The following is a 14,967-nucleotide window of genomic DNA, read 5'->3' as shown; positions in this document are numbered from 1 at the left end:
TTTTACAACCTGTCAACTGTTTTACAACCCGTCAACTGTGTTAAAACCTATCAACTGTGTTTTACAACCTGTCAACTGTATTTTACAACCTGACAACCTGTCAACTGTATTTTACAACCTGTCAACTGTGTTTTACAACCTGTCAACTGTGTTTTACAACCCGTCAACTGTATTTTACAACCTGACAACTGTATTTTACAACCTGACAACCTGTCAACTGTATTTTACAACCTGTCAACTGTGTTTTACAACCCGTCAACTGTATTTTACAACCTGACAACTGTGTTTTACAACCCGTCAACTGTATTTTACAACCTGACAACCTGTCAACTGTATTTTACAACCTGTCAACTGTGTTTTACAACCTGTCAACTGTGTTTTACAACCTGTCAACTGTGTTTTACAACCTATCAACTGTGTTTTACAACCTGTCAACTGTATTTTACAACCTGTCAACTGTGTTTTACAACCTATCAACTGTGTTACAACCTATCAACTGTGTTTTACAACCTGTCAACTGTATTTTACAACCTGTCAACTGTATTTTACAACCTGTCAACTGTGTTTTACAACCTGTCAACTGTGTTTTACAACCTGTCAACTGTGTTACAACCTATCAACTGTGTTTTACAACCTATCAACTGTGTTTTACAACCCGTCAACTGTGTTTTACAACCTGTCAACTGTGTTTTACAACCTGTCAACTGTGTTTTACAACCTGTATTGTCAACTGTGTTATGTGTGGTTCTTAGGTCATACATTTTTCAAATGTGAACTAAACTGTTAGAAAAATAGATAGGGATATCTCTGGAGATGGAAATTAAATTAAAAATCCATGAACTAGGCTACACATGTCCTTTTACTTTTGTGATTTGGGTGTAATCATATATTTTCTATTCCCAGTTTCTGAACTCCTGAAACGCCTCCATCTTGAGTTTTCTTCCAGGAACCAACATGTCACAATATTCCTCGTTATAATAATTAATATGCAGAATAAAGGGGCGCGGCCTAGTTGAGTTAGTTAGTCGTGTGTTGAATCTGCCGGTTATGGTAAGGGGCGGGACATTTCCCCAAACACCAATCACAACACACTGCTCCAGCCGACCAATCAGAGCACATTGTGCTTTTCAGAAGGGGGGGCTTCATAGAGACAGAGTGTTACTGACAGACTGGGAAGAGAGGAGCCGCAACAATGGAGAATATGAGGGAATGCTCAAATATTGGACCCGTCGCCGCGAGTTTGATTGACAGGTGATCTGACCAATCACATCACCAAATCTGCCGTTTTGTCCGACAAAGCAGTCAGGAGAGTTAAAGTAGATTGCTCTGTCCTGTCTGTTGGCGTGTTGTCTCTTTGCTCTGTGATGTATTTTCTCTACATGAGAACATGGGCTGCGTCCGAAATCGCGTACTATGTGAGTAGGTACGAACTTCGTGATCGTTAAAAAAGTACGTTCTATATAGTATGAATGAATGTAATCCTACATCCACCATGTTGTCATGATCATGTGACCGACCAGCGTCAGTTGCGTCCCATCACCTCCATGGGATAGTAAAGTGTCCATCAAATGCGCACTTCAGAATCAGAAGTAGTAGGTCATCCGGGTACTTTTCGCATACTGTTTTTCGAATACTATCAATTCGGACATACTACTCTGTTGGCGTAATGTTTTTCGCATACTATATAGTAGAGAAGTATTCGATTTCGGACGCAGCTCGACATAGCCACAGTAACTAAAGGGGGTGGGTCTTTGCGAACGGTCGATTGGACATGTTTCAAGTCACTATTGTATGTGGACACATGAACCATATTTTTTTTAGATGGCGAGTATCATCTGGATTGTTTGATACCTGGGTGGAGCCGCGATCTGCATGGTGAGATCTTCCTCTTGAACCTCCTCCAGGTCTGGAATCACTGGGATGTCTAGAAGAAGCAGATGAAATGCATTATCCATTGAGATCTAACAAGAGCTGAAATATATCGCCCTCACGCTGTCCCAGATGTATGACTTCCTTTCTTCACAAGAACACAAACAGTTAGTCTATATAATGCACGTGGATGGGACCCGTTAAAGTTGACGCTTCAAAAACCACACGAAGCAAACAAAACGGTAATCCATCCGTCCCCAGTTGATCAATCAATGTTTACATTTTTTTTTTTTATGTGCAGATGTTTATGTCAAGCATTATTTATATGACCGTTTATCAGAAGGGGTGGCTTATTGTTTTAAAAGTTAAAAATATTCGTTATTTTTCGCACACACAACTGTTTAGCATTTTAATCTCCTCTAAATTAAATGACATAGCATGGTCTTAAATGTTCCATAAATCTCAGAATTTGATCATTTGATTCATTCTGACGATATGACAAGCAGCCAGATGAGTCCAAAGGCTTCATGAACTATGTGTTTTAATTGGGGTTTGCCATTTCTTGGATTTGGGTTCCAAATGGGGACGCAAGTTAACATTTAAGGTATTACAAGTTAAGGTTAAGGTATTAGTGACAGTATTTTCTCTCTCCTGGTTATTTCTGAGGCCGTGTCAAAGAAGCCGGTCTCAATCGTTGTACGGTGTGACTTCACACTAGCTAACGTAACTGCTAGTTTGACTTATTACTGGCCACAGCCAGTTCTGTTCATCTCGGAGGCTGATTATGGACCATTTATTAATTTAATTATGGATTATTATTTTTCATTTATGAAACAATGACCGATCATTTCGCACTTTATTTCGCATTCGATCAATGCACTTTACACTCTCAAGACCCTTAAAAGACACTAAAGACGTCGTTACAAAGTCCATCTCACTACAGTGACTCTACAAGAACTTTATGAATCGACGAGAATAGTTTTTGTGCGCAAAAAAACTCTAAATAACGACATATAGTGATGACGATTTCAAAACACGGCATCATGAAGCTTCGAAGCGTTATGAATCAGTGAGTCGATTCAGCGGTTTGAATCGCCAAATTTCATCAGTTTGGTGGTTTGACACGCAATCCGAATCATGATTCGACTCACTGATTCATAACGCTTCGAAGCTTCATGAGGCCGTGTTTTGAAATCGTCATCACTATGTAAGTCGTTATTTAGGTTTTTTTTGCGCACAAAAACTATTCTCGTCACTCCATAAAGTTATTGTAGAGCCACTGTAGTGAGATGGACTTTGTATCGACGTCTTTAGTGTCTTTTAAGGGTCTTGAGAGTGAACCGTGCATTGAGCCAATGGAGGCCTTTCAGAGCCATCAGATTTACACTAAAATATCTTCATTTGTGTCTGAAGATGAACGGAGGTCTGACGGGTGTCCAACCACATGAGGGTCAGTCATTAAAGACAGAATTTTCATTTTTGGGTGAACTAACCCTTTAACTTCTGAAATTCTTCCTTAACTTCTGAGGCAGTGTCAAAGAAGCCGGTCTCAATCGTTGTACAGTGTGACTTCACACTAGCTAACGTAACTGCTAGTTTGACTTGTTCTGTTCATCTCAGAGGCTGATTATGGATTTAAACTGACCATGTGATCCAAAGTTTTCCTCGAGCCGCACACGGCCATATGCTGTGGCTACTGCTGGGTGTTACTGCGAGTTGCAGCATTTCCCACAATCCCTCCAATCATCACAGATGCTGTCTGTCTCCTCGGCGCGGCTCTGTTTATATTGTGTGTGAACTGGCGTTTGATTTCCTCCCTCCTCTCTGTGTTTCTCTCACTCTCGCTCTGACATCCTCTTCCACGCTGCCCCCCTGTCACGGCGACCAGGCGGCCATGAATATTCAGTGATCAAGACAGTATCTCTTCCCGCTGTGAGGCGGCTCTCCGGCCAGGGGCTCCCCAGAAACCGACACACACTCGCACTCATCCCGGCGCCGAGCATTTGGGCCCTGTCAGCGGCAGCCACCCTCAGGACCCTTCAGGCCAGAGCCGCGACCTCCGTGTCCATTCGGGCCGGGCCGGGCCGGGCTCCAGGCGCGCGAGCCTGCCTGCGGGCCCATCTGTGTGGGGTCGGAAGTCACGGCGCGGCCTGGCAGGAGCCGCGGTGCCAAGAGCCACGTGCCCGCTGCCCAGAACAGTGGGAACCCGCTTTAATTGGCAAAACTCGACAGGACAGAGCGTGGCATCGCTCCCAAAGAAGGACAAACTTTCACAGCCCTTCTCCTCTTTTTGGACAGACTTTTGCTGGAGCGCGTTCAGGTGTGCCACGTTCACAAAATCACCGTCACAAATGGAAATGGAAGAAAGCAGAGCTTTTCTGCATAACAAAACTTGTCACCTTCACCACTTAGAAACTTTGAAAATGGCACGACTGAAACAACAAGCGATTCGTTTTACATTCAACCAATGTTGAAAAAACACTATAATAGCTTTCGTGACTTTTCATGAATGCCAAGTCATTGACAAAAGGAACAGTTCACTCTTGACTGTGTGGAAAAGAGCGGCTCAGGCATTCTGCGAAAACTTTTCTTAGAGCGCACATTAAATATCCATCAAACACGGTTTCAGTCCTGTAAAGCCTCACATATGAAGCAATAGTCAGAAAAATTTAATGTTGGATATATATATATATATTAGGGATGCAACAATACAGTTAGTCCACGGTTCAATACATACCTCGGTTTCTAACCACGGTTTTCGGTTCGGTTCGGTTCTGATGGCTTATCAAATCAGTTTTTTGCTATTCTATTCTTAAGCGACAGGAACAACATTTAATTGCAATACTCTTTCTTTATTTTACTTAAAAGAATTGAAAAACCTTACTTAAACTTAAAACTTTACTTAAAAAAAACCCTTGTACACATTCCTAGTGTATTGTATAATATAAATATAAATATATATAAAGATTTACACTGGCAGCTCAGAGCTGAACAGCAGCATTTAAGTATGAGATTGAATGAATGTATAAAATATACATGATTCTTATTAAAGCTGCTGTATTAGTTTTTCAGTCAAGAGCAGTGAGTGATTTTCTCTTTGTCTTTTGTTGTTGTATTAACATTAAATGGATAGTTCACTCAAAAAGGAGAAATGAATACAGGTTTGGAACAATATTAGAGTGAGTAAATAATGACATAATTTTAAAGGTGAACTGTCCCTTTAAGGACCGCGTGTTCAGGCTGCGCTGCTGTCAATGTAAGTCCAGCGTGCATCACAGACGCGCCGATTTTACTTTCACTTTAGACATAACCGACTGTGTTTATGTAAACCTTGTGTGTATTTGACAGTATTAGCGCAGTAAGACGACTACTTAGTCCAGTAATCACGTGTTTGACAAGCGTTTAGTGCGCGCGCTCTGAAAGCGCATGTTAAAACCGCGCACGCGCCGGCAAAGCTTTAAAACACATGCAAATAATGAGCTTTGGTGATTGTGAATAACTCTAGTGTTCCCTGAGTATAACTCCACCACTAACGTGTGATGTGAATATATGTCGCGTTGTTCAGTATTGGGATGGAGGCAAATGATAGAATTTGTAGAAAAATACTTAATTAAATGCAAAACCGAAAAACCGCAATTCACAAGCGCGTATTGAACCGTGAAGGCCGTACCGAACGGTTCAATATTATATTGAGAATTGTGGCATCCCTAATATATATATATATAGATTAGGGCTGTCAAAATGACGCGTTAATTTCGATTAATTAATCTGAGGAAAAATAACGCGTAAAAAAAAATAACGCAGATTAATCCATTCTGTATTGGACTTTGACGCTGAGCTGTAAAATGAAGGAGGGAGAATAGAACGCGCTGCCTGGATCATTGATTGGAACATTTATGTAGCCTATATAAAAACGGCCTGATGGAAGTGCTGATAAAAAATAAAGTCGACTGCGATGTCCTGCAATGTCTACTATCCTACCCAAGAGCGTGCCATATACACGCCATAAAGTGCGTATCATATGCACGCGAAAAACTGCGTAGCATATACATTCCACAACACTGCACACTATCGATGCGCATTCTCAACAGGGAGCGCGCACTCTTAAAGGGGCCACACTGTATTCCTACTCGTTACAATGTCCATGCATTCAGCAGCCCAAATTAATACCTGTCTGTCATTAATGCTAATCAAACAACTACAGGTGTTAAATAAATGTATACATATTAAATAAACCTACTGTATCTGTATATTTTTTGAAGAAATGTATTATTGTAATTTGCTTCTTTGTTCTTTTATTTAGCCTATATTCAATTTCTCATATTTGCCATTATTGCCCACCTGCACATACCAGCAGCTGATATACACTGTAGTCTTGATTTGGGCGGTCACTCTGCATTGAAAGTTTGAAAGGGTTTTAAATCTTCTAAATCAAGTAAAATGACTCAAAATAAAGTCATTTAAGCATGCCAAATTCAACTTTAATCATATAAAATGTAATTTCCAAGCAGCAAAATTGTGGCCAGTGAAAATGCTGAATGGCTAGTACTTTGGAAAACCACTAGCCACAGTTGCTGTTGAGCAAACAAGTTAATGTCAAACCCAGTTTGTATGTACAGTGAAAAAAAATCTTCTTCCTGAAGCACTTTTTAATTTATTTCCTCAGCATATTAGGTCATATTGTTTATTGTTATGGCCAATATTTGAACAGTGAAAATAATAATAAAAGAGTTTTTGAACTTTAATGTCACTAATGCTGAGTTGATTCATTTGAATTAAAATATTTAAAATACTTTCACAGCAAAAATTATGTATGCGATTAATTTAGATTAAATAATCACAGAGTATGTAATTAATTAGATTAAAAAATTTAATCGATTAACAGCCCTAATATATATATATAAAAAGAAAGTTTTTTCCCCAAGTATCATATTTGATACATCAGGCGTTTATGGCTCATATAGTGAGAATAAAACAGCTCAGTTTTATTCAGAGACTCAAACTGTGCAAAAATATGCAATTCGGTGCAAATGCTGATATTAATATGGACAAAAAGTGATGCTTGTAAATCAATGAGATCTTTACAGCAGATACTGACATAAAATGCATATAAATATCAATATCTGCCAATAATATGTCTCAGTGAGATGATATTTAAATGCTTAGTTTTATGATCAAAACTCTATAGTTTTCAAACATAATGCAATGCAATGATCGATAGATGAACCTGAAACATTACAGTAGGCTTTATAGGGTTAAAAGTTATAAAAGTGCTGTTTTTCGTATACTATATAGTAGAAAAGTATTGGATTTCAGACGAAGCTATGGTCAGAGTAACTGGTATCTCTGAATACCCCAGTGACCACACACCAACATGCTAACAACTACTTAAAACAACACTTTAAATCAACACTCTGGCAACCATTGCACAAAGGTTTGCATGCATGCATGTTTTATTTTAAATGTATAACTCTAGCTTCATTATTTAACTCTTAAAGCTGCACTATGTAACTTTTCCGTTTTTGTTCAATTTAATTAAAATTTCGTAATTTGTTATTGTTTTAAGCATAAATAAAAAATGCTTTTTACATTTTTCATAAAACAAGGCTTAATTTTTTATGCAATTTGTTTCTAGACTTAAAGCTGCACTATGTAAGTTTTCCGTCCGCTTGAGGTCGCCTGTTCAAAACAACGGCATAGTTTGATGACGGCACGTTTGAGCACAGACTCTTGGGACATGTGGTCTTCACCTCAGAATCGGGACAGGACTCGGGCAGAAATCATGTTGATGTGATTATTAGCGTTACTGTAGTGAAGCAGAGCAGGACGAGTGTTGTGGAGCTGAGGAACCGCTGGAGCCATTGTTCATAAGAGGAACGCAACACACGCCTCGCGAGCAGCGGGTCTAGCAATCAGAGGTGGACAAAGCACACAACTCCATTACTCGAGTGAAAGTAAAAGTACTACTGGTCAAATATTACTCTGTTACAAGTGAAAGTTGTTAAAAAATATTTTTACTTAAGTAAAAGTACAGAAGTACTTGCTTTTAAAAGTACTTAAGTATCAAAAGTAAATTTCCTTTTTTATGTCAATGCATTTTTTTATTATTGTTGCATTGTTGTATGAATGCACGCTATAGCCATCATGGTGGTTTAAGCCAGTCAGTGATGCTCCATCCGACATGCTATAGCATACGACTATCTTGAACTAATTTAAATACTTAAAAGTTACAAAGCTTTTTATAAAGCTGCTGTCACTTTAAGGCAGAATGCACGGATCCAATACACTGATACACATCCGATATTTCCCCAACTGTTTACGTTCACTTAAGACATAATCAACTTTGTTTACGTGAATACTTCCCAAAAATGAAAAATTTGACATTTTGTGTGTGTTGGTCTGTTTAAGTGCGAAAAAACACACAAAAGAAAGCTCTATTCAGTTCAGTACTCGAGCTCTGGCATCTCAGAGGCACAAAAAAACAGACTAAACTGAGCTCTTTCATCAGGCTTTTTCAGATTCATCCATATGTCTATGCTTCTCTTTCTCGCAGACATTTACATTTTGCAAATAAATAAAAAAACGTTTAAAGAAGAAAAAAAATCATCCACTGACTTGCAAAGCTGCTACAGAAACGACTTTTGAAACTTTGAGGACCTTGATAGAAATGTAGTGGAGTAAAAAGTACGATATTTGTCTTTCAAATGTAGTGAAGTTAAAGTAAAAGCTTCCCTAAAAAATAATACTTCAGTAAAGTACAGATACTCAAAAAGTGTACTTAAGTTCAGTACTACTTCGTTTCTGTCCACCTCTGCTAGCAATTTTCACGATTTACTAATAGTTGGACACATTTGGGATATCGTAAGTGCTCAACTGAACAAAATATATAACACTGGCCTAGTGGTGTTTGGATATTTTACTGCAAAAAACGTCATTTCTTTTCCACCGAAGAAAGAAAGACACGAACATCTTGGATGAGACGGAGGAAATCATCATTCATTCTAGGAGACAAACCTGGTCATTTCTAATTCCCTCTCAGACATTTCTGAATCCTGTCACACGTTCAGCTCGTCTCCCTGACCCTGGTAACAAGCCCCGTTATCCTACATTGATAACTTCTTCCTTTTCTCTGGTTTTTAATTAAAGCTAATTAAAAATGCCAGCCTCGTTTAGTCCCTGACAAGATTCATCTGTGTTCCTGATATACAAATAAATGCAGGCGCGCTGCTTCATATTCATGAGCGTGAGGTGACACCGTCCCCTCGTTCCTAAAGCCGCGGGTTCAGCAGAATCCGGCCCCCGCGGACCCGCAGTCAAATTTAATGGTCTTAGAGCAATGACATCAGAAAGCCAGGCCTTCGCAAACACTCCTCTGGATTTGAACTTTTCCGCCCCTCCCGGATAATGCACCATCGGCACAATCCCGCCCGGGCTCAGTGTTCAGGAACGCTCTCGCTATGCAAACGCCATGATTAAGTGGCCAGAGAAAACAAGGTTTTTTTAATGAGGTCGCCATACGACCTGTGACACAAGGTCGAGAGGGAATCAAAGCGCTTTTGATGCTGATTCGATCAAAAAGTCCAGTGTCACGTCCAGGTTATTTATTCATGAGTTCAGGCCACGCTCACATGGAGGATCATATTCAGTGTCGCTGAATATTTTGTGCTTTGTATCTAACACACACTTTTACACACACACACACACACTAACACTAACACACACACACACACACTAATACTAACACACACACACACACACACACACACACACACACACACACACTCACTCACTCACTCACTCACTCACTCACTCACTCACTCACTCACTCACCCACTCACACACACACACACACACACACACACACACACACACACACACACTCACACACACACACTCACACTCACTCACTCACTCACTCACTCACCCACACACACACACACACACACACACACACACACACTAATACTAACACACACTCACTCACTCACTCACCCACACACTCACTCACTCACACACACACACACACACACACACAGACACACACACACACACACTGATACTAACACACACACACACACACTGATACTAACACACACTTACACACTCACCCACTCACTCACCCACACACTCACTCACTCACACACACACACACACACACACACACTCACTCACCCACACACTCACACACACACACACACACACACACACTCACTCTCACACTCACCCACACACTCACACACACTCACTCACACACACACACACACACACACACACACACACACACACACTCACTCTCACTCTTCAGGCCACGCTCACACGGAGGATCATATTCAGTGTGGCTGTTCTCAGATCAGTGTTTTATGACTGATAGAGCAAGTTTATTATTATATTTTCTGTTCATTTGAATTTTAGTCATGCTGTTTTGTCTTTATAGTTTTAGCTGTTTATTTAGTATTGAACCAAATGCAACTAGCGGAGATAAAACCAGTGTGTTAGCAGACTCATTTTCAGTTTTATTAAATTTGCTTAGTCTATACAAGATTCAGCTCATGTGTTTAATGTAATTTGTGACCCTTGAGCTCAACAGCAGTCGTGCGTCTCAAGGGTATCTCTAGCCAACAATACTGTGTATGGGTCAAAATTATACATTTTTCTTTTATGCCAAAATTCATTAGGATAGACGAGACACTTTTTCTTTTTAAATTAGAAGATATCACTGTGGAACTTCTCCAGTTTATTACTGGCATAGACATATTACAAGTTTGGTGTAAATTAATGTTTTAATATGCAAATGAGGCCTTATATACTTAAATATTCACTCATTTGCATACATTTCTAAAAATAAAATCTGGAACTTGGACAGGATCAGGTTTAAGATTCTTGGTTGTATTTGTTGACATATTAGATGAGAGGCTTTTACAGAGGGGATTCTGGGTATCTTATTCTGTGCTTTAGTAAATTAGAGAATACTGACAATCATAGATATACATAATAAAGGCTAGATGTCTTACGGCGGAGTCTCTAACTGGCGGCCATCTTGTCTCAGGCGAGCTTTCTGGCGGCTCCTGATGTAAGGCGAGTGATCTGAACACAAATACTCTTATCTCACTGAAATCTGGACGCATTTACAAATGGTTTGGTTTCTTACAAACGTTATTAACATGGCTATAATTCTGGATGTTTGAACAAATTATGAATAATTATTCATAAGTATGCAGTGTCATGACTACATCTCTGATGTTTATAACAAACCAAACAGTTTGAAAATCGGTAGAAAATTTAGCAAGTTATGGTTATTTAAAAAGTACAAGCACCATTAAAGCTACACTTTTTTAGTTTATTCTTAGCTAAAAACACTTAGTTCTTTCAAAAATATATGTGCTCATTAATGTATATTTACTTCTTTCATTAATAAAGTATTCTCGTAAGTTTATAATATGCCATTGTAAATACATACGGGTGAGGGTTCGAATGCCGGTCGCCATGTTGCTCCTCCATCTTGAAAGTACATTAGCCAAAGAGGGACATACCCGTAAATTCAAGCTTGGCCTTTGGCGTTTTAACACTCGATGGCACCGTGTCCAATGTGGACGAGGTCGAACTGGAAGCCATGTTAATCTTGGACTAAATCGGCCACCGTAGAGATAAAACGAAATTGAGAGGAACAGAAACTAATATTCACTGGATGGTCATATACAAGTTCACCACTAGATGGGGGAAAATATCACACAGTGTAGCTTTAAGCTCTTAACCGGATTGAGGGCGCATTCGTCCTTAAGCTTTATTTGTTTAAATTAGCTTAAATGATTGTCAGATGTAAGTAATTACCTTGACAAATAAATACATCATTTAAAAGATCTAAGAGTCAAGCTTCCATTTTTTACCTCTGTTTTATTCTCAAAGTCTTATAGTGACAGTAATTTGTTAATATGTGTCAGGAGTTATGAATATGAAAACCGCGTCGGTAGCGTTTGATTGTAATATGAGCCTCAGCTGATCTCATTCATAAAAAAACTCCTCTATTCCCCTCACGAAGACTCGCGAAAAATCAACATCCCTCAGGGCTTTTGGTTCAAAAGTGAGGGTTTCGAGAGCGATTTCGGACCCTCGCTCATGTGGACGCCGAGTATAAACATCTTTACATTTTAATTATTTGAGTGTTTTCCATGGTTGTGTTGACATTTCTGCCTTTATAACTGAGGGGATTACAATCAGAGGAAGGTTAGAGTTAAAATAAAAATGTTTAAATGTACAATATTTTTCTCCTGGTCCTTATTTTAAACAGGTCATAAAAAAATATCATTAATTATCGATATCGACCGATATGAAACACTTATATCGTGATACAGTTTTATCGCCCAACTCTATTGCGAATGTTTATGAGCTGATTTCAGCGTTGTCTGCATTTTCTCTCAGGCGGAGAATAAACAAGGAAGGGTGAGAACCAATCACGTAGTCGGAAATAGTGTTAGACCGATATATCGGCTGATATTTGCGATTTTTACGTGTATCGGCCGATATAAGGCTGCTGCGTTCGCCGATATTTTTTCCCCTGCATTATTTACAGACAGGCGTCCACAGGGCAGCTCTCACCGTCTTCAAACTCTCTCGCTCTCCCTCGCGCATATTAATCAAAATCAATTGAGAATTGACACGATGGTAAAAGGTGGAAAGACTGAAGTTTCACGTGGAGCATTGGGAGATTTTTTTCCTGAATTACCGCTGGTGTTGCTCTACAAGAGATTAAGTGAAGTGCACCTACACTCTAAACAATGCTGGGTTAAAAATAACCCAAGTTGGGGTGAATATGGACTAACCCAGCGATTGGGTTGTCAAAACCAATTGGGTTGGCTGGGTCAAAACAACCTAATTGCTGGGTTAGTTTTTAGAGTGTAACCATTAAATGACTAGGTTGTAAATAGTTTTAAATGAAGTATAGTACAGTCAGTGTGCACTTTATTATGCTGCTCGCTTGTTGATACTGTGTGCAATAGTGTAATTATTTTATTTATGCTTAAATATTTATTTTCAGAATTTATTTTCACCACTGAACTCTTTTTTTTCTTGTTCTACCTCACCTGTTTTTACTATTTGTTAAATATTGTTTTTTTTAGTTCAATAAATGTTCGTTTTTTAAATTGTAAATTTTAAATTGTTATCATCCTGATCATTGTGTCATTTTTATGTTGTAAATTGAGGGAGCAAAAGCAGTATCGGCTCCAAATATCGGCTCAAGAAAATCGGCAGCCCGTATCGCTCATCGGCTATGGCTGATGAAAAAAAATCGGTATCGGCACTAAAAAATCCATATCGGTCGATCCCTAGTCGGAAATTCACATCGACCAATCAGATTTGGTTTTCGGCTGCAAACTTTCGCGGTTGGTTAGTTCTATAAAAAGGAAATGCCCATACTTAAATTTTTAATATGGGCACTAAATTTTCACTAAATTTTTCAACTAAACATCAAAATAAATCTAATTAATAAACTAAATTACTGATCTAATTATTGATCTAAAGCCCACACTGTCACTGTATGATAATTGAAATGAACTGATGACATCAGCGTTTTCTCCAGAATGGCTATACAGCTGAATAAAATTATGCTGCATTATTTTCCTGTTTAACACTGTAAAGCTGCTTTGAAACAATCTACATTGTTAAAAGGGCTATATAAATAAAGGTGACTTGATATTTGGATTAGCCAGTGCTGTGTGTGAGACTGAGAGCTTTATAATGACACCAGACATGACACGGGAGCTCGAGCTAGAACAACTTTTGGTGATTTCCGGTGGAAATCTAAAGGCGCAAGTTGAAAAAATATAATGAAATTACAACTTTAATGTGTAAGGTTGACATATGTTTGATTTTGACATGAAAGCTTACATGTTAAGGCCCAAAATGTTTTCACCTGCCGTGTCTCGCCTTAAGATCATGTTCCATGAAGGTATTTTATAAATGTACTGTAAATATATCATAAATGTATTATTAGTAGTAATATGCATTGCTAAGGACTTTATTTGGACAACTTTAAAGGAGATTTTCTCAATATTTAGATTTTTTTGTACCCTCAGATTCCAGATTTTCAAATATAGTCCTGCCCTAGCAAATCATACATCAATGGAAAGATTATTTATTCACTCAATTTCCAAACAATCGACTGGTTTTGTGGTCAAGGGTCACATTTAAGTTGAAATGACTTAAATATCCAAGTTGATTGAACTTAAAAATGTAAGGCGGCGTATCCAGTATGTTATTTCTGCATAATCTCAATTTTTTTAATAATTTAAGGTTTCTTTATCATTTCTATGAAGGCCGCATGTTTCTGAGCCTCAATCTATCCGGTCTTTCAAGCCTAATGTGAGTGTGTTTGTCGCTGGTGTGTGTCATGAAATAATGTGTAATAATTTATCAATCCCAGCAGCTGGACTCTCTGAATAAGCCTCTTTATCCAGAACCCTTCTGGAATGTTGTACAATAAATTAGCAGCCATTAGCTCCAGTTCTGTTGAGTTTCATAAGGCGTGTTCCTGCTGGAGTGAATGTGTTTGAAGTGAAGCAGAGCTCCGGGGAATCATCTATACTCACCACTCTCATTGTCGGAGCCCTCGGGGGTTTGAGGCCTCAGCCGCCGGCTTCAGACACGGAGAGACATCATGTTAAACAGAAGAGATCAGGGACAAATACATTACACACACACACACACACACTAATACTAACACATACTTACACACTTACACACTCACTCACACACACGCACGCACTAATACTAACACACACACTTACACACTCACTCACACACACACACACAACTAATACTAACACACATGCACGCACTAATACTAACACACACGCACTAATACTAACACACACACATACAACTAATACTAACACACACACACGCACGCACTAATACTAACACACACTTACACACTCACTCCCCCTCACACACACACTCACACACTCTCACTCACTCACCCACACGAACTTACACACACACACACACACTCACTCCCTCACACACACACACACACACACACACACACAATCACACTCACTCAATCACACTCACTCACACACACACACAATCACATTCACTCAA

General features: G+C 39.0%; 1 protein-coding gene across 1 annotated transcript in view; it reads right to left on the bottom strand.

Moving 5' to 3' along the window:
- Positions 1–14,967, bottom strand: part of ift43 (intraflagellar transport 43 homolog (Chlamydomonas)) — a 60,845-nt gene that overhangs the window by 14,942 nt on the left and 30,936 nt on the right. The window contains exons 5-6 of the mRNA XM_079832730.1: positions 14,454–14,500; positions 1,852–1,924 (exon numbers count right to left, since the gene is read on the bottom strand). Coding sequence (XP_079688856.1) covers positions 1,852–1,924; positions 14,454–14,500 — 120 coding nt within the window. The remainder of the gene's footprint in view (positions 1–1,851; positions 1,925–14,453; positions 14,501–14,967) is intronic.

The sequence above is a fragment of the Gobio gobio genome (assembly GCF_949357685.1).
Source record: "Gobio gobio genome assembly, chromosome: 13".
NCBI lineage: Eukaryota > Metazoa > Chordata > Actinopteri > Cypriniformes > Gobionidae > Gobio > Gobio gobio.
This window is presented reverse-complemented; position numbering and strand designations above follow the sequence as displayed.